This window comes from Equus przewalskii, chromosome 8, assembly GCF_037783145.1.
Source record: "Equus przewalskii isolate Varuska chromosome 8, EquPr2, whole genome shotgun sequence".
NCBI classification, from domain to species: Eukaryota; Metazoa; Chordata; class Mammalia; order Perissodactyla; family Equidae; genus Equus; species Equus przewalskii.
The window spans coordinates 1184552-1206568 of record NC_091838.1 but is presented as its reverse complement, the minus strand read 5'-3'; the positions used below and the strand labels follow the sequence as shown (position 1 = coordinate 1206568).

At 40.1% G+C, this 22017-nt stretch overlaps 1 protein-coding gene across 1 annotated transcript in view; it reads right to left on the bottom strand.

Annotated features, from left to right (window-relative positions):
- Nucleotides 1–22017, bottom strand: part of MMP16 (matrix metallopeptidase 16) — a 284119-nt gene that overhangs the window by 27840 nt on the left and 234262 nt on the right. Inside the window, exon 7 of the mRNA XM_070630346.1 lies at nucleotides 16733–16871. Within this exon, the coding sequence (XP_070486447.1) occupies nucleotides 16733–16871 (139 nt within the window). The remainder of the gene's footprint in view (nucleotides 1–16732; nucleotides 16872–22017) is intronic.

Below are 22017 nucleotides of genomic sequence, written 5' to 3'. Positions count from 1 at the left end.
GACACAGGAAAGATCCCTATATTCAGGCAACATGTGAGTTATGACTTACATAATTCAAAAGAGCCAGCTCAGTGAAGATGGTTTGAAAGAGGAAGCAGGAAGGACAAATGCCCTAATCGGAAGAATCTCGTGAGACAGCTAGAACACAGTTTTGTAGGAGTGTATAGTAAGAATAGAGATGAGGATCATGGGGCCTTTGTCAAAATTTGAACTTTATTATAAGTGAAATTGGAAGCTATTGATTGTTAAAGAGTTCTTTGTTAATAGTCTGGAATAAGGTGACCTCAAATGACGGAAAGGAGAAAGTGAAGTTGCAATATACTTCGGAGATGGAATTGATAGGCGTTACTGGTGGGTTGGCTGTAGGGAACAAGACAGAGATGGTGTCAAGGATAATCCTCAAGTTCTGACTTTCGTAAATGAGAGTACAACAGTGTTACATAACAAGACAAAGGAGATGGGGTGGGTGTGCCACGAGGGTTCAAGTCAAGACTTTGAGACGTCAGTGAGACATCTAAATGAAGAAGTCAAGGAGGAAACTGGATATGTGAGTTTGAAGATAAGAGTTTGTAAGTCACAAGCATAAATATGGCATTTACTAATTTAGTATGTGAAGACATTCTCCGGGGAAGAGGAACCAGGACCAGGCTTCTGGAAACATGTAATCCTCGAAGAGATCCCATAAGAGAAGAGGGCGGGGTAGGCAAGTGAGAAGGAGGTAGAAGAGGCAGGGAGGAAGACTAAAGTGAAAGAAAACCTCAGAAGCTCAAAAAGAGAGTGATCATATATGTCTGTCTCTCATCCAAACATCCCTTGAAACCCAAACAGTATATATAGTTACCTACCGGGATTTCCCTCAATGTTGACCCACAAGTTCGAATTTGAGCTCATCCAAGGACCTTTCTTCTTGTGTCCCCTATTTGGGTAGACGGCATGCTAGTCACTCCATGGATCATATCTGAAACCCCCCTGTTCTATTTTTCATATCTGATCGATCATTACATTCAGCTGATTTGATTTCCTAACTCCTTCTTAAGCCTGTCCCCTGCAGTCTATTCTTGTTGTCACTGGTACCAGGAAAGCCTTTCAATCACCCTGCCGAAAGGCAAGTGCCTTGTCCACAAGCTTGAAAGTAGGTCCCATTGTTCTCCAAATCCTCCCTCTATGTTACTACTCCAAGCCTAGGGCCATCAAAATTCTGCAGAGTTATGGAGATATGACCTAAGCATCTGAGCAGAGATGAGCAGAGCCGTCCACCTCTCCTTCTTGGGAGCACAACCCAGGGAACACTGACAGACTGTTCCATTCAGTAGGGAAGCCAACTATTTATGACATACCATGAGGCCTGAGCCGCCATGATGGCCTTAGGCAAGCAGACACTACGAGAAGGTAGAAACTGACCAATCAGAGAGAGGGACTGAAAGAGAAAACAGAATGGAGTGGATGCAAAAAGCAAAGTGAAAATAGGAGAGTGGCCAGGAGGCCTATGAGGGAGGTGGCCAATGCAGTCAGATCCTGAGCCGTGTGGGCTCCTGTCACACAGCCACTTCTCAGCTCGATTGCCCTCACTGGGTTTACTTTTCTTTTAACAGAATGAGACTTCTCAGTATAAATTTCTGACCATCACACAAGATATTAGACATGTTTGAGCTCAAGTCTGTTGGCCAAAGTCCCGGCATTTAGCAGTGCACCACGCTGTCTTCCAGCCATGTGCCTAACGAGCAACCCTTTTCTTTCTAGCTCACATTATTGCAATAGCCTCCTTTCTTCTCTCCCTGCCTTCAGTCTCTCTTTCATCTCTCTTCCACAAAGTCATTGAACGGGTCTTTCTAAAATGCATACCTGATTTTACCTCTCTTTTGTTTAAATTTTTCAGTGGTTTCCCACTGCATTTGGGATAAAACCCACACTTATCTATACGTCATTTCAAGGTTCTTCTCAATATGAGTCTCTTATTTCATCTACATTCCATTTACTTTCATTTCTGGAGAATGGGTATGACTCTTTCAAAACTTAGCTTGACATCATTTCTCTGGAAAGCAGTTCCTATCTGAGTAAGGCGGGCCTCTCACGTCGCCAGAGTACCTAGTCTTGACCTTTATCATATTACTCAGGACACTCTGCTTCAATGAATCACGAGCCTGCTCCCTACTCTAGGCTGTGGGAACATGAGGGCAGACATTGTATCTGATGTCATTTTCCTGTAAGACCTTACATATAACGCCAGGAAAGTAACAGGTGCTTCATAAATGGCTATTGATTCAAAGACCCATGTTGAATATTACACGAATAAGTACATACAAGGTCAAAAATCCAACAGAAGGTGACAATAAAGTCTACATAAATAACATTGTGGGCCTTAGTCTTGAATTTTGCTAAGAGAGCAGGAAAAATAAATTTTACAACCACTAGCAAGTCTGAGAGAATAGAAAGGCACGCCCCAGTATTGTGTTGGAAGACCATTTAAGTGATTATATTTAACTGAGTGTTGGGAAATACTATCATAAAAATATACAACTATCCTGAGTCATTGTTTAATCTGAATATTTTATAAAGAAAAAACCACACCCCAAAGACCCAGATCACTTCCTTGCCAGAGTCGGTGAGATGGAAAATCCAGAGAGGGTTTCCCAGCTTGCTCCGTATTTTAGGCATAACTCCGCGGCATTTAAAATAGAAAGTCTTAAAACAATAGAAGAAAAAGAAAGTCCTCTTCTGTCAGCCTATACTTCAGTGACTTACTGCATCCTTTCCTTTATCTCACTTTTAATTAGCAAATGGTACAGAGTTTCAACGCCTCCCATGCCAGCTATTTAGAGGAAACCTTTATCAGCTCAGCTCAGTTGGTTGCCCCTTCTTTCAAGCAGGAACACTCGAGTATGCCTTGGAATACTCCTGTTTGCAGTTCCTAAACTCCATTTTTTCCATGAAAATTTCTTCACATTCTTTCCAGGCCTTGATATTCCTGGGCTCACGGATACCCAGGTTCATGTTGCATGAGAAAATGTTCATAGAAGCTTAGTTTATACGTTATCCAGGGTGTCTCAAGAGAGCATAATGTGTCCAAAAAACAAAAAGAGTTACTGTTCTTCCAGGATATTCTTATTATATAAAAACTATTTTTTTAAATGTGTTTTGGAAATACTTGCCCATACTATTGGTCGAGTGTTTTCCATCAATAAAAGGTAGAACAATCAGCCTTTCACCATTAACGATCAAGACTTTTGCATAAAAGGTGTCAATTAGCCTTTTTTTTTCTGTTAGAAATGAACACTGGGGGATTTTGAAAAATGCACTTATAGTCCCTTTAAAAACAAAGCAAAATAGAAAACTCACCAGCAAATATTCTCTAAGGTTGCATGATGGGATCCCAGCAGTTATACATAAAAAAATTAAGAAAAACAACCTCTTGCCTGCTGAGTAATTGTGGCATAGAATTCAAGAAAATAACTCAACAATGATTATAAGTTATACATTTAATTTTGCAAGTGTTTATTAAGGAAATACAATTTTACAATTCCTTTCGTATCCTGATGAGGTAAGATTTTCACATGACAAAGCTGAAGTGACTCTGTTTCTATTTTTCAGATTTTTGAGTAACTATGTGTGATTTATATTCACCTCTTTTCGTTTTTCTTTTTTTTACATTGGAGAGGTAGATTTTTAACTACCTTACCATCAGATGGTCTGGTTCTCAAGGAAAATATTGCCTCTTTGGCAGAATGAAGGCATTTACTGGATTTCATTTGAGGTTGACATATTCTGGAATAAATGGAAAAAACTGGTCCTTACTGACATTGTACTTGGCAGAAGGCAGAGGAAAATATCAACAAGTCTTGAGTTAAAGAAAGAGAAGCTTTATAAATAAAAAGAATAACCTCAAAGAATATTTAGAGTTGGAGAGGACTTTACAGATCATGTACTCCAGCAATTCTTCAATGAGATTCATCCACCCCTCCATCCATTCAACGTCAGTTTATCAAGAGCCTCATAGCCAGTCAGTGGACTAGGAGCCGCAGACACCCGACGTAGGAAACCCACAAGGCTCCTGTTCTTGTGGAGTGATGGACCAGCAGAGGACAGAGACACTAAGCAAATAATCCCATCAAGAATTTTAACTTATATGTTTATTCCTATGACTTTTTAAATTTTAAAATTTGCATCAAGAGGACGGTGCCCATTCTGGAGCCTCAGATTCATAGCTGCTTTCCTAACAGCCTTGGACTGACCAGCTGTTGCTAACGGGACTGCGCTGTATTGTTCCGATGTACTAGATCAGAAAAATGGTTGCGAATCTAGCTTAACACATTTATTCTACAGGCCAAAGAAGTCATGTGCTTAAAACCACACAACCAATCGCTAATAGACTGGGACTACAGTGGAGGTATTTTAATTCAGCGCTCAATTTACTATTCCAAATTGACTCTGAGAACAGAACACGTTTACACTCTGCCTGGCTTTCAGAATTGCTGATGATTTCCTGCTTCCTTCCCCCCCTTTATCAACTAATCACTCCACATTTATCATTGGAAGTGGTTATTAATTAATCCACTGTGTTCTGCTCATGGCTTGTTCATTGTATTCTCAGTAATCAGATGCCCTTTATAACATTAATTAAAGACGATCAACTGTATTCTTGTCTCCTTAGAGTCCACAAACCTCTACTTATATATTTATATTGTGTATCTTTTATTACAACAGTGGTCAGTCAACTAGGGCCACCAACTGCTGCCTGTTTTTGTAAATAAAATTTTATCGGAACACAGCCACACCTATTCATTTACAGACTGTCCAGTCTGCTTTCCCCCCACGATGACAGAGGTGAGTAGTTATGATAGAAACCATATCATGCGCAAAGCCAAAAGTCTTTACTCTGTGGCATTTTACAGAAAAGATTAGAACATAAATTCCTTAAAGGCTGGATTTTCTTCATATGAAAGAAGCCTGCACTTAGATTACTCAATAACTATCATTTACGGGGCTGATTTCTGGTCGATATTGATATATTTTTTGAGAACACTTCAAAAATTAAAAAAAAATCGTCATAAAGAGTTAATATTTTCTTTACTAGATTCTGTGGCTTAGTGGAGCATTTCAACAGCTCTGAAATCAGATGGAGCTAGAGGGTCACGGCTCTACCAACTGGTAGCTGTGAGGTCTTGGGGAATTCAACACATCTGAGACTTCCTTTCCTAATTGGCTCATACAATACTAACACCTCTCTCTCAGAGTTCTGGAAATAATGAGAAATCAGATGTATAACACACCCACACCACACCCAGATCATGGTGCCCAAGAAATGGTACTTATTAAGACAATATTTCACTGATCAAATTTGCTTGCTACCTACTCAAATAAATAACGTCAATAATAAAATGATTAAGTATACAGATCTCTCTGTTAGCATCGATTACTTGGATTAAGTTTTAATTTCTATCTTGTTTATAGGAAGGTTACTCAAGAAATGTGAATAAATGTCCAACTCTGGAGGTCATGTGACTTTTTTGTTACCAGCATCTATTTTCCTGGGTTCTACAACATTATCGAGTAAGGGAGAGTTCTGAATACTTATGCAAATGTGCCAACCATCGAGTTGTGCAGCTTAGTTCTCCCTGCAGGAAAGAACTGGCCATTGAGCTGAATGCCTTTGGTTTGGTCAACGCCATGCTCTTCTTGTGCAGTCCAGCCAACGACTGAGCATGGTGTGTACTAGATCCTGGCCGTTTCTGCTCCACTGAGACTCCTCTGACAGGCGGTCCTTGCGCTGGAGCTGCTCACTGGGTTTGCCAAGACTCTATCCCATTCACAGCACAGCTGGAGCCTCCCAAGGCCCGTCCTGCCTCCTCCACCATCATCTTTCACAGGTTTCCTTCCCTCCCCATCACTTTATCTCAGTGTCTGCTTCCCAGGGATTCAAACTGACACAGTCAATGAAAGGATATGACAAAAGTTTTTGAAAATGAGGAGAAATTAGATGTACAAGTATTACTGATGGGGAAATATTGTAGTTTGAAGTATTAAAAAAAGGTATAATAAAAACATATCAGACTTTTTGAATCCTTGTAATTAGGTAGAGGTGAATTATCAAGGGAGATTTTCAAATATTATATTATTGGCCACTTGGTTTAGATGATCACTTCACGTCAATGTACCATATAAATATTAATACTAAAATTCGCTGAATATTCATAATTCAAGAAAATAGCACGATTCACATTACAAAACTGTTTTTGCGGGTACCAAGGCCACTGAATGTAAATTCAGTAAATTACTCTCTTGTATGTAAACTAGTCTCTTGTAAGTCTTTAGGCATCAATTTTCCATTACCTCCTATAATCACCACATTCACCTATCCATAGCAAAAGTTCTCTTTTAGGTTATCTGCTGTACTACACAAGAAACAATGTATTTCTGCCTCAAATGAACTTCACGTGCACTCCCTAAACCTTTCAAGAGTGAGGATTTGCAAACAGCATAAAAAAATGGCTGCTTGCCACTATGGAAAACAGTGTGGAGATTTCTCAAAAAATTAAAAGTAGAAATAGCATACAACCCAGCCATCCCACTATGAGGTATTTATCCAAAGAACATGAAATCAACAATTCAAAGAGACTTATGCACTCATATGTTCATTGTAGCATTATTCACAATAGCCAAGACCTGGAAGCAACCCAAGTGCCCATCAATGGATGATTGGATAAAGAAGATGTGGTATATCTATACAATGGAGTACTACTCAGCCACACAAGAAGACTAAATTGTCCCATTCGCAACAACACAGATGGACCTTGAGGGTATGATGTTAAGCAAAATAAGCTAGATGGAGAAAGACAAACACCATATAATTTCATTCATATGTGGAAGATAAACAAACACATGGGCAAAGAGAACAGATCGGCAGTTACCAGAGGGGAAGGGGGCTGGAGGCTGGGCATATGGGATAAAGAGGCACACATGTATGGTGACTGACAAATAGTTATCTACAAGTGAAATTTCACAATGTTATAAACTATTATGACCTCAATAACATAATTTTTAAAAAATTAAAAGAAATGGCTGGTTTATGAGTATTTGAAATAAAGCAATAATGCAAGTCACATAAACCATTTCTTAAGGAAACAGTTCTTTTTCTGCCATCTTCCAGCACCACATATTGTAGACAAATCTTTTTTTTTTTTGGGTGAGGAAGATTGGCCCTGAGCTAACATCTGCTGTCAATTCTCCTCCACTTTGTATGTGGGATGCCTCCACAGTATGGCTGATGAGTGGAGTAGGTCTGTGCCTGGGATCTGAAGCCGCGAACCTGGGCCGCCAAAGCAGAATGCATGGAACTTTAACCACTCAGCCAGGGGGCAGCCCCTAGACAACTTTTTTTTTTTCCCTTTGAGGAAGATTAGCCCTGGGCTAACTACTGCCAATCCTCCTCTTTTTTGCTGAGGAAGCCTGGCCCTGAGCTAACATCCATGCCCATCTTCCTCTACTTTATATATGGGGACGCCTACCACAGCTTGGCTTGCCAAGCGGTGCCATGTCCACACCTGGGATCCGAATCGGCGAACCCTGGGCAGCTGAGAAGCGGAACGTGTGAATTTCACTGCTGCACCACTGGGCCAGCCCTGACAACCCTTCCTTTTTGATATATGTCTTTTGTATGTCTTCTTACTCCCAAACTTTATTACCCTCCTCTTTTCTGCCTGAGATATTTTAATTCCAATTCAATAAATGGTTTTTGCCTCTTGAAACAAAACTGTCCAAGATCAGGACAAGTGCTATTAAAGCTGAGTGACAGCAACAATATGAATTTTGAGACAACTTTTCAAGTCCTTGACTTTGACTGTGACTGATTTTGACAACACTGGGAGCTTCGCTTCAAATTTATTTGCAGATCTTGAAGGAGATTGCACCTGCTCACTTTTCAACATAGCTTTTTAATATTATTATCTCATAACCATTCAGCCTGAACACGACTAGTAATTGAGAACATAAACATCTGGCTTGATAGTGCTTACAAAATGCTACTCTGTGATGCGTGATTTACCTGAGTGAGGTTCAGATAGCTGAGTAGCACAAAGCTGAAGTGCTTTCAGTTGCTGAGGAAAGCATGTTATTTCCCTGAGCGGTGATAGATTTTCTGTTTCTGGGACTTTCTAAGGAAACCAAATTTGAACATAAATAGAGAGGAACGACTCAGTGTTAGCTGCCCGATGTCAAGGAGAGGGATGAGGGATGTGTTCAGACACCACAGCTCTAAACGATGCCAGGTCCACCATGTGACAGTCACACGCACCAAACCAGGTCCACGGCTGGCTGACACTGAGTGAGACAGGCCTGTGCTTCGTACCTCTGGCCTCACACTCAAATGCAAGCAGCTACCCTGAGCGGCATCTTGATTGGCAAAGGGACACATTAGGTACCGGCTTCTTTAAAAAAATGCACACACATCCATACATTCGAGGTTGAAAGAAAAAAATTCCTTAAAATGCTTATCTACTTACTTATACCTTGTTTCATTACACAAAAAATTTGAAGGCTCTTAAAGGAAAAATATTTTATTTTATTTTATTTCTTTTGAGGAAGACTTGCCCTGAGCTCACATCCGTGCCCATCTTCCTCTACTTTGTATGTGGGACGCCTACCACACCATGGCTTGCCAAGCAGTGCCATGTCCGCACCTGGGATGCGAACCAACGAACCCTGGGCCACTGAAGCGGAACATGTGGACTTAACCACTGTGCCACCGGGGCTAAACCATTAAAGGAAAAATACATGATAACGTGGTAAACGTAAATAAAAAATACGACTAGGAAAATTAGAATAGAGAGCCAAAATAGAAAATAGATAAGGAATACAAAATAACGAAAATGAAATTATTCAAAAAACGAGCATCAAAATATCTAACAGTCATTTATAATGTAAATACTTATAAAATACATTACAATCACCATAAGTAATAATATCTAAGATTAAATTGAAATTATATGTTTTACATATGATATCTTCAGTAAATGAATTAGTTCTATATTAAAACCTAGTTAATTTCTCATTCTGTTATTTTCAATAATACTAGAACTTCGACCAAGAGGAGAGGTTGCTGGAGAACGGGGTATGCGCTATAAGGAGACACTCCCCTTGATGATTACTGGGCTCCAGTAAAGGACTGAAACCAGAATAGTATTAATCCGGATGCTCATAATTAACATGCTATGGAATAACGAAGGAATAAAATTATACTACCCATGGTCACCTATACATTTAGATTTACAAAATATTTACTCAAACTATTGCAACATAAACTGATGTGCTTAATAAAAGCTTCTTTTTTTTTAAAAAAAAGGTTTGTTGTGGTACAATTGATATGCAATAAACAGCACATGTTTAAAGCTCATAATCTTACGTTTTGACATATGTATGTGTCTGTCAAAGTATCAATATAATCAAGATAATGGACATAATCATCATCTGGAAAGGTTTTTCCTGTCCCTTTGTGTTCCCTCCCACAGCTCTCACCATCCAGAGGCAAACACTGAGCAACTCTCTGTCACTATAGACTAGTTTGCCTTTTCTAGAATTTTATATGAATGTAACAACACAGCATGTATTCTTTTTTGTCTGAATTCTTTTACTCAGTATAATTATTTTGACCTTCATCCATGTCGTAATGTGAATCAGTAATTCATCCTTTTTATTGCTGAGTAGTATTCCATTTTATGGGTATACCATAATTTGTTCATCCATCCACCAGTTGAGGATATTTGAATTACTTCTGGTTTTGGGTTATTATAAATGCATCTGCTGTGAATACTCACATAGATGTCTTTGTTTGCATATGATCTCAATTGTCTTGGGAAAATACCTAAGAGTGCAATGGCTGGATCACACAGTAGTTGTATGTTTAACTGTTAAAGGAATTGTCAACACTCAGTATGGTCAGTCTTTGCAATTTTAGCCATTCTAACAAGCAAATAGTACTATCTCGTTGCAGTTTTAATTTGCATTTCCCTAATGACTAATATTGTTAAGCATATTTTTATGTGCTTATTTTCATCCATGTACCATCCCCAGTGAAATTTCTTTTCACATCCTTTGCTCATTTTTATTGAGTAGTTAATTTTCTTTATATTGAGTTTTGAGGGTTCCTTATATATTCTGGATACAAATTCTTCATCATTTATATGATTTGCATATACTGTCTCCCAGTCTATGGCATGTCTTTTTACTCTCTTGAAAGTATCTTTGAAGAGCAGAAATTTTTAATTTTGATGAAGCCAAATTTAACAATTTTTCTTTTATGGATTGTGATTTTGGCATCAAATATGAGAAATTTTTGCCTAAAGCAAAAGCATATATATTTTTCTGCGTTTTTTTTTTTAGTTGTTTTATAGTTATGGTTCTTACATTTAGGTTAGGACCATTTAGAATTAACCTTTGTATTAACAAATTAGCAATATTTGTTTTAATTTTGTATACGGTGCAAGGTATGGTTTAGAGGGTTTTTTTGGCCTATGAATATCCCATGGTTTCAGCACCATTTGTTGAAAAAACTATCTTTTCTCCACTGAATTTCCATTGTATCTTTGTCAAAAGTTACTTTTCCATATATGCTTTTACTCTATTTCTGAACTCTCTATTCTGCTGCAAGGATCTATTTTTTTCTGTCTTTATCACACTGCCACACTGTCTTGATTACTATAGCTTTAAAATAAGACTTGAAGTCAAGCAGTATTTCCAACGTAGTTTTGTCTATACCCATTCTTTTGCATTTGCATATGAATTTTAGAATCAGCTTGACAATTACTAGAAAAAAGCCTGCTGGACTTTTTATTGGGATTGCACTGATTCTACAGATAAACTTGGTGACAGTCGACATTGTGAGCCCTCCAACCCATGAATAAGATGTATGTGTGCATTTATTTTAGTCTTCTTTACTTCACTTAACAATGCTTTGCAGTTTTTAGTGTACAGGTCATTCACATATTTTTGGATTGATCCCTAAGTATGTGACATTTTTTGATGCTATTACAAAGGGTTTCTTTTAAAATTTCAATTCTTGATTGTTCTTTACTAGTATGTGACGGGAGACAGTTCTCCGCAAGTCACTTGTTTTCAGCATGTCTTTTGAGCAGAGGCACGGACTGCCTTTATTCTGGACTATATTTCCAACGATATTTGTGCAGCCACAGTCTTAGGTTATAGAGATAGAGTCTCCCTCCACAGCAAAGAGAAGATTTGTTTACTGTCCAGTATAATAAAGAAAATGTCTCCGTTTGGGGGAAAATTTAAGGAGGCTTACTGCTCATTATAAAAGATTTAGGTTCTCTAAGCTTGTGGTTTCTCTCCTGCAATGTAACTGATTACCTGTGCAGGTGTCACCTGGCCCTCTTCACATCACCCTGTGAGAGTTGGGGCTCAGGGAACTTGTACAAATGGCTATATTCCAGCTGCTGCTTTTGCCTCTGTCTTTTCCTCTGACTCAGGAGTCTCATGTCTTCTGCCAACATCCATGAAAGTGAGGCAGGCTAACTTGTTAGCTTACAAACAGGATAAAATCTCAGACGCCTCACAGTTAGTGAAAATATATGGAAATATAATTACTTTTTGTATAATGGTCTTGTGTCCTGCAACCTTGCTAAACTCACTTATCACTTATAGATAATTGATTGACTGCATTTTTTGGCAAAGTCATGTTGTCTGTGGATATGGTTTTATTTTATATTTGTTGTCTTCTTACACTAGATAAAACCTCCAGTCCAATGTTGCATAGAATTGGTAAGTGTGGACATCCTTGTCTTGCTCCTGATCTTATGGGGGAGGTCAGAGATTGTGAATTTTACCTCATTGGGTGAATATTTTTGCTTCCTTAGAAATATTCCAGAGCTTTGTCCTAGGACTGTTACTTGGAAACAATTTGATTGCTTCTGGTCTTTGAAGACTTGTTGCGTAGGACTGCATCACTGCTCATTCTAGGAGAGTCATTCCCCACCACTGAGGCCAGACCCTTCTCAGAACTCTATCTGATGCCCAGGGACTGGAGGCTGTGGGAACAAATACTATTAGCCCTGTGTGAGTGTCAGGAACTGTTCTTTTCAATCCTATTGAATGACTCTCCAGTGGTTTCCCTGCACACATATGCTGACCAGTACTCTCTCCCGTACTTTAGGGGGTCCCTCTGCTGGTCTCTGGGTCCTCACTCTGTGCAGCTCTCTTCTCTCCATTACCTTGTTCTGTGCACTGTAGCCATCTTGTCCTTTGACTCTCTGCTCTGTCTCCTCATCGGATACGGTGTTCTGAGCACCACCCGGATTCTCCCACCTTGTGCCACAGCCTGGAAACTCTCCCAAGACAGGAAACTGGGGCAAATTCTAGGCTCACTTCTCTTTGTTTTCTGACTCTCAGGGTTCACTGCCCTCTGTCTTCTAATGTCCAGTGTCATGAGAATCATTGTTTTATATACTTTGTCCAATTTTTGGTGGCTTTAGGTGGGAGGATAAATCTAATCCCTGTTATTACATCTTGGCTGGAAGCAGATGCCACTCAATATTTTTTGATACACTATACTTTTACACACCAAAAAGTAATAAAATTCTTTAAGAATATAGAATTGATCACATTTATAGAGGACAAGCTGTACATGTTTCCATGTTTTGATAATTTATGTACTGTCAACTCCTGCTGCATATGACGTACATGCACCTATATTATTTTGCCCAAAGTTCAAAAAATTATATAAATTACACCAAAATATGAATTTTTAATTGTATCCAGTGAATTCCCATTCTTCTTAAGATATTTATAAAAGCTCATTTAGATATAACACGTTATGCTTACTTTTCATTTACTAAGACAATATTTATACTTCAAACACATTTACACTTACATTCGAACACACATCTTCAAATTCTTATGCAAGATGAAAGCAAGGATAACAATAGTATGTTTACGAATAATACAGTTAAATAAGTTTATATCCCAACATGGACTTTAGTTAAGTAAGGGGAATAAAAGATAAAGCAAGTTAAGTGCAAGTATATTATATAATATAGATTAGAAGAAGAGAAAAACATAAAGGAAGATCTCTGTAAAGAGAAAGAGGGGAAAGACAAGGAGGAAGAAATGAAGGCAAAGAAAGCCAAAGGAAAGAGCACCCCGAAGAAGAGTGAGGTTCAAATCCATTAGTAACAATGGTCCAGCAGGGCTGGTTTAGGCTGAGACCAACGTGTATCGGCTGTGAATAGAGATCAGGATTTCAACTTTATTCTTCATTCACCCAATAAATCTTGGTTTAGTGTTTACTATATTCTAGGCATTGTTTAAAATAGAAGTCAGCAAACTGCGACCAATGGGCCTATTTTTGTACAGCCCTTGATGTACATTTTTAAAGGTTAAATAAAACAGGGTATGCAATAGAGATGATATGGGCTCCAAAGCCTAAAATATTTGCTATTTGGTCATTACTGAAATGGTCTGTCCACCTCTGGTATAAGATATTGTGGATACAATGGCAAAAAAAAATAAAGGAGGGAAGACCTTGCCCTGATGGGGCTGACAGTCTAGTGGGAAGGACACAGATGAACAATAAATAAGTGAAATATGAAGTTTGCCAGATGGTATGTAGAAAATCAAAGCAGGGAAGGGGGACTGGACTGCTGGAGACAAGACATAGATTGTCTCATGGTCCATAGAGCAAAATGGCCTGACAGACGCAGGATGAGGAATGATCTGATTACCCGGACTTTTCGAGGTGAGAAAGGCCGTAAAGAGATGGTGGCAAGCTGAGACAGTCATTTTGCTTGTGACGGCCGTGGTGAGGGCAGTGAAGGAGGTGTTGGGTCACCCAATGCCCAAGGTTCTTGGGCTCTTAACTCTCCAGCCAGTGGTGAGGTGCACACTTGGGAAGGGGCTGGTCTTACTGGGAGCATCCAGAGCTTCTGGCTCTGTCTAGATAAGCAATGATGTTTGGAAAAGGGGAGGTGCATGTTCATAGCTGGGTTTGGAGAAGGTTTATCCAAAGGTAGTGTGGAGAGTGAAACCAGGCACCTGAGGGTTACTGTAAATACTCAATAAGGACATGCTCTCCCTTCAGCTTCTTCCCAAGACACACACAGATGAAAAGAAGTTAATCTCGTTAATTTGCTGTTTTCTTGTTTAACCTGAGGGGTGACTCAAGAGTCCCAAGGATCTATGAGCTTGTTTTGCAGAAGAAAAGAGATTGCCTTCAAGGAAGTTACGATCACCAGAGAACCAGCCCCCAGGTGCCACTGATGCCCAGAAGTCTGGTTGCCCAAGGGCTTATCAGGAGGGGAAGAAACATGGATGGATTCCCCTTTGTTTCTCTGAAACTCTTCCTGCCAAACCCCTAGCTCTATAAAACCCCCTGCTTTCTTCTCTTGTTAAGGTGGATTTGAGAGAACCCATTCTCCCTCCTCCTTGTTTTGCAGAATTTGAATAAATTGGCAAAATTTATTCAAGATGCCTTTCTCCATCTCCAAGCACTGATGTCTCAGTGATCGGCTTATTGGGCATCCGGTACACGAATTTGAGATTAAGAGGTTTGGTAGGAAGAGTCACAAGGAGGAAGGAAGGACCACAGCAGGGTCCACGGAGGGACAAGGTTCTAAGATGAGACATTTCCTGACATGGGCAGTACATCAGAAGAGACTCTTGATAGCATGGCATTCTAGAAGTTGAATAAATATGTGGCCAGAGACAAAGCTGTTTCTGTTGTTAGCATCAAAAACTAAGAAACGCCATCTTGAGCCAACCTGTATTTACCTGTATAGCTTTTATTAAACACAGTTGGTTTCAGCCTTTTACTGAAATGTTTGTTGAGCACCAACCATGCACGCAGCACTGTTCTAAGCACTAAAACCACAGTGTTGTGCAAAAAAATAGAAACGAGAGCCATCGCTCACGAAATTTACATTCGGATGCTGCAGGTCATTTCAAACCTCCACAAGTGCTGTGTGCAGGTCGGAAGGCTCTGCCTTAAAGCGGGTGGCGCTCGGAGCACGTCCTTTTATGCTGGCCCTTGAAAGATGAAAAGGGGCCAGACATGGAGGGAGTGAGCAGAGGCCAAGTGAATGGAAGGGAGGCCCTGAGGCAGCAAGAGCTGTGGAACTCTGGTCTGGACTGCGCTGTGTCTCCTCAGGCAACTTTGTCACACAGCACTACTGAGCCTGATGCCACAGGGCCCTGGGACAGCCTGTGAGCTAAGGGTACCATATGCAGGCATTTCCTTCCCTTTTTTCTGTTGCCACTATTCATGGGGCCAAAGAAGAGTGTAAGGGAGTGTCACTTCCTTCCAAATAGCATGCCCCTAGGATTCAGATCCTTCAGATGTGCCCTTTCTTTGTCCACAGTGGCACAATACATGTCCACTTAATTTATATGGTTATAATAGACAGCGGGAGGACAGTATTAATACCAGCGGCAGCAACAGCTGGCATTTACTGAGGGCTTCCCTGTTCCATGCAATTCACATGTAGTAGTTAACTTAGTCCTCACATAATCCTGAGACAAGGAATAACACTAACCCTATTTTCCAGATGGAGAAACTGAGACAAAGAGAATGGAATGCCTTGCTCAGTTCATTTGCTAGTAAGTGTTCAAAGCTCTCAGCATGACTGGAGAACCATCGTGTTCTTAAAACTGACACACTATAGCCCCTCTTTTCTGAAGGAACAATCTGTGAAGATAAAATCAATCCCAGGTCTATACTGTCCTTTTATGTGGGTAGTTTGGACTTCACTTAAAATGTCGCAAGTGTTTCCCAAACTCTGTGTTTTCATTACTCTCACTGTTACTATGAATTGTGCTAGTTTGAGCCCGAGAATAACTGCTTTTTTTGGTTAAGATCCTGTTTTCTTCCCTCAACCTCTATCCCTGTTTAAGCTTATTTTCATCCCTTAGGCTCCTGGGTAACAGATTCAGTCGTATTCCTTCTGCACTCTAGCTCTCTTCAGCGAAGGCTCAGATACACTCTCACAATTCCCTCAGTCCTCAAACCCCATGTCTCTTCTCCCTGTGTTTCCCCCACACATTTAAGATTTATTGTTTTGAACATCAGCGAGTCTTAGGATGGAGCAGAGGCCCTTGAAGAAGTTCCCTTTGCCAGGTGGCTGCACTTGTACATGTGGGCAGTGAGTATTCGTGCTATTAGAATTTGTCACTCACATAAACAACCAACTTAACAAATTTCATTGGGTGAAATTAACTGGGTAAATTTTTTCTACTCATAAGTTTTCCTTGCCTTTATGAGCAATTTCTTAGTTTCCTGGAAACTATTTAACATAAACTGACTAAATCAAGAACAGTTTAAGAGAGAAGTGAAATAGATTTCATTGCATAAAAAGGGAAGCAACTCTGAATACTCTTTAAAAAAAAACCCACCAAAACCCTTAGTTCATGGAAAAATAGCTTTTAATTGATTAATTAATTAATTCCATTTATTTTACTTTTTTTGGTGCTTAAAAGCCAAATCTAAAAATTCTAAGAGATCGCAATGTATTCTAAATTTGACTTATACATGAGAGTACCATATGAGAAAACACAAATGAGAGAATTAAAAATTATCTTTGAGTTTTACTTTATTTATATTTGTAGTCAACATATGCGGTCCATTTCATGAATGGAAATTAACCTCACTCAACAGGTTTTACTTGTTCATCTGTATATATGCTGCAGGGCCCAAAATGACCAAAACGCAACAGAACAAGACACGGGGAACACTCCTTACCTTTAAAGAAGACAAAATTTCCATCACTGTTTTCGTAAACCGCGTCGATACTAGGTGGCAAGCCCCGCCAGAAGTAAGTAATTTGCATGGGGTAGCCGTCCATCACTCGGTTGTTTCTCACGCGCCAAAACCACTGGTCCTGCAAACAAGAGAAAGTGTCACTCAGCAAACACGCAGGCTTCCGCCGCAAGCCCTGCACCACGGTCCAACGCTCTGAAACCTGAGCTAGTGTCATTATCGCCGTCCCACATCCAAACGGCCCAAGGAACCGCTAAACAACTTGACCAAATGATCACAATAGTTTTTGTAATGAACTAGGCAATCTCTAATCCATACAGCGTGATTAAAAAGATAATGTAAAAATACTTAATCTTAGCATTTTACATTATCCCCAGGGTTTTCTAGACAGAAAAACAGAGGTAGTACAGACAAGTCCTTCCGGATCTGTGGATTAAGTCAGCTTTCCTGAACACGAGAGCAGTATATGGACATGTATGCATCTTAGCATTTACAGACGTTTGCATGATCTCTACACCTAAAATGCTGCAGATGAAATAGGGAGGCCAGACCTCCCGGTATGCTGACGTTACACCTATTGTCCCACACAATTAGAAGTACAGTGCTCTTTCACCCTCAAATGTGTCCTGGCTTGGAGGATAAATTATACGGTTACCCTAAATGAACAAAGTTATCTTGAAAAAAAATCAGAGCGGATTCCAACTTGGGTCAATTGCCTCCTCTATATGCTCTCAGAATATGCCGTAGTTTGCTAAATCATAGCACAGGTCATTTTATACTAAAAGTGTCTACTCTTGTCTCTACTGAATAATGCATGTCTTGCCCCATAGCAGGTATTTATAAATGATGTTGAATTAATAATTAGCCTACACATAATATGCTTCACCATAAATTTTTATTAATGACAAAAGAACTTCCAAAAAAGGTATCTGATGACATTAAATCGATTTCTATTGAAAATTTCAGAATAATTTAGAGACTATTCAAAGTGTTTTAATATTAGAAAAACTGGGTATATTTCAAAAATTAGTTTCTAATAAATTAAAATTTACTATTTCACTCTATCTCAAACTTCAATATTTACAAACAATGTTTCACTTGGAAGTTATATATTTGTACTATTTAGATAAGTGCATATCACAAAAATATTTCTGCTTCAATTCTTCTCTGCTGTCCTCTCCCAACTTAGATATTAATAAGTGATTTATTATAGGGCTTTCCCAAGCTTTTGGCTAAGAATAGGCTTGCTTTACTAGATTTCCTAGGATTTGTCAGATTTTCAGATACTCATTCAAGCCCACACAGAACCACACGCACACATACACACAATCTACTGAGGATTCTTGGATTTCAGATGCTATGATAAAAATGAGCCTTTTTTCCCATCTAAATCAACCCAGATATTACAACTTTCTTAGGAACCTTTGAAAAGTTGTACTTTGTTCCAGTTATCAGGGGCTGTCTTCTCTACTAACCTCAGTTATTTATAAATAAAGGAGGAAGCAGTTTACTTAATGACTCTGAACTCACATCTTATTCTCGCTCTGTCCCTTAACCACTATGTCTCCATAGTCAAGACAGTAGTCACGGAGTTATTACAAACTAACAATTGACGATAGTATGATTACTTTATTAAATATAAAGGATGTCCTGAGGATCTGGCACACAGTAGCATTAAACATGTTGGTTGTAATTATTAAAATTATATTGAAATTACTTATCCTACTTTTCTTGTTTATAGTTCTATTTACACTTTTGTCTTGTTCCTTATTTCCTCTTCAGATTTCAGCCAAACTGTGGTTCTAGGCCTGCGCCTCTTTCCCAGCAATATCTTATGTTATCACCCTTCTGTTGATAATTTTGAGTACCAGGCAGTCTGAATTAACAAATGTTTTGATTCCCATGCTGGAGATAGATTAAACCGATTTTAAAATACAAAGTTATTTCATGAAAAGATTGATCTAGGAAACTAGATATGGACATGAAGATTGACGGTTTACTGTTAATAGTATGTGAGCAGGTGATATTCTGATAATTTAAAAGAAAAACGGCATTTTTGTCTAGCTAAACAGAGGCTTGTAACTGGTTGTTAAAATCATGCCAATCTCCACACAGAATATCCTTAAATTGCTGTAATATATAGCCTGAAATAATAAATATAAATGACTAAATACCTAGTGAATTCTGATAAAGAAATACCTGACTATGAATATTTACGGAACAATGAAGCTGAAAAATAGAAGAAATCATGTGAAAAATCCTGCAGATTCTAACTTTTCTCAGAAAAGCACTTCACACAGGTACATCTCCCCACCCACTGAGACAGGGCCAGCGGCTCTCTGGGACAGACCTGCTGCGTCTGACGACAGGAACGCAACGTGAACTCGGCACTGATAAAGCAAGAAATGAAAGCTCTGCCTCAAGATAAGCATAGTCAATATGCAAAAATTCAGAAGGAATTGTGGAATCACGGGTGAACTCACGGCTATTTCTCGCGGATAGCAGCCTTGGCAGAGTCATCTAAAAATTGCAGATATTCAGGCTGTGACTTTATTCAATCTGTGCACAACTTCCGGGTTTAGCAGAATGCAAGGGTACAAATAATTTAGCAAGTGTTCTGTCACCAAGGACGTAAACGCACACCATGGTCGCCACAGGTGGCCATTTCAGAAATGGGGCTTGCGACTAATTCACAGAGAGGGGATATTTCAAATGATATTTCGGAATCTGTGCAACTTTTCCTTTGAAGTGACACCTCTGACCACCCCAGCTAAAACCAAAGCCCCTCACCCCACCCCACCCACCTGCTTTCACCATCCACCCCCGCTGTCTTATCCTCCATGGCACTGGCCTGTTCATTCCATTGACCTGTTTACACAACACCTGTTTTATGAATTTGTTGTTCACTCCCCCCTCCACGGGAGTATGAGCTCCAGGAGCCAAGAGGTCTGTCTGTTGTTTGCCGATGGCTCCGTGATGCCTTGCACATAGGAGAAGCTCAGTAGATACTTCTTGAAAGAAAACAAAAGTCAAGAAGGAAAGGGCAAAGTAAAAGTAAGGGATGTTTTTAGAAGCCAGGAGGCCTACAGGAGCCACAAGAACACAAAAGTTCTACCCGAACAGGCGGACGCTCAGCACACGTTCCTCCTTCTAGAAAGCTATGATACATAACAGTCTTTGAACCATGGAGGGAAAAACCATCACCTTCCAAACAACGTAGGCTTTGCTTTGATCTTTGATATAAAGGGAAAGAAAGAGGAGTAAGCTCTACAGAGCCCCACATCGTGGTTTGTGTCTCGCCTCTGGCCTCCTCTTGGCTACAGCCCTTCTGGTGGGGGTGGGAGGGGGTAGGATGCCCGGAGAGTAACAGCAGCCTCATACGTGCCAAGTCAACTTAGGGAAGAAAGCAGTGCTTCAGAATTACCAAACAGGAATTCCCTCTTTAATACCGATATTTCACTTCAGCTACAGGCGTTCTTGGGCTTACACATAGAGTTTTCTTTCCACGTAGCATGGGGACCAGACAGAACATTTTGTTCACAAAGATAACACGCTCCCAGAGCACCACACAGCAGACACCAGGAAGCAGCAACATGCATGAGAAATTCAGCGTGCTTTTTCTCTATTCCCTTTAAAATTCTGGCTTATAACAGACATACTGTTTGCTGAGAATGACACAGAAAAAGTGTCCTCCTGCTGTCTGAGCGTGAAGATGAAGACAGTATTGATCTACTATCAGTAGAGGATGCTATTTTCAGGCCTCTTTTTAAATACTAATCAGTAGAACTCATCTACTCTTACTTCTCTTCTGAAATATAGATTTGTTTCTTTAACCAACAACTTGATGTAATCTATGAACATCTCACGGGTGTAAACCAAACATTTCCAGAAGCACCCGTTGTTCCTCAGCCTCTCCGGCTTGCCGCCTTGGGCTTCCTCTGGTCCTGCCACTTCTGAAATAGCATCTTGGATCTCTTGACTTCCCGCCATCGTCTCTGTCACATCCTACTCTGAGCTGGAGTGCTCCTCCCCGAGATGACTGCAGTGCCAACTCAAACCCACCCACCTGCCTCCTACGGCGTCTAAAATGGAATTCAAACTCCGGCCCCGCCTCCAGCCCCTTGCGGCCCCTTGTGGCCTCTCTCGCGTTCATGGCGCTCCAGGACCCTCAGCTTCCTTTCCATTTCTTGTTAGAGTCGAGCTCTTTTCTTCCTCAAGACTTCTCCCATGCGGTTTGCTCTCCTTTGAATGCTGTTTCTCTTCCTCGTGTTCTTCATCTGATTAACTGTGAACCACCTGTTAGTTCTCAGCCGAAATAGCCTTTCCACACAAAGGCCTTACCTGCCCTCGCACTGAAATTAGGGGACTCTGACACTCTTTCATAGTCGTCTGTCAATTCCCTTTGTAGCAGTTACACAATCTGTTATTACGCTATTGTTTCTGTGACTTAAATTTTCCCCCCTTGCTTCACTGTGGTCCATGCCCCATAGGGGTGGGCACAGAGTTTTTGCCGAATTATCAGCTTGGAGAACCGTGTCCAGCATGTTGTAGGAGCCCTAAACATACTGAATGGACAAATCTCTGCTTTTTCCATCAAACCACATGGGATGAACAACACACATATGCATATGCATCTGAGATTGTTCAAACTAAGGTAACTGCTTAACATGGGTATCAAACTATTTATTAAAATGAAATTCTAATCAAGGGAACTCACTAGCTATTGAAAAAATTAGAAAAATATTTACGTCTGTAATACATATTTGTTTACAAGTAGTCATGTATTGTTTTTGAGGACTTACGATGTGGTATGGAGAGTGGGAAATCTGGCGTTTAAAATTAATTTGGTTCTTATGAAAATAAAATCAGACACACAATAATAGGGAAAAGGCAATTTTCTTGAATACTTAAAAGGCAGAGGAAGCAACTGTGGCCTTCTGCTCTAGGGTAGGCCTGTATCCGAGACACGGAGCTGGATGCTCTCCGCCCTGGGCCCAGCCTTGGTAGCAAGACTCACCTGGTCCACAGGTGACTGGAGCTTGTGAGGCAGCTGTGCATGGGTAACCATGTACACCTGTGCAGGAAGTGGGAGCCAGGAGGGAGCTCTGAGCCTACGACAGATGCCCAATGTTCCCCATCCCAGGCCACTGCTTTTTTGAAGGGGCAAGAGGAATAGAAGAGAAAGGACGAGGCCAAGACAGCTGCTGGCCATGGTTGGAGTTATGGAGAGGAAAAAATTGCTTTGGTACAACTGCTCTTAAATGCCT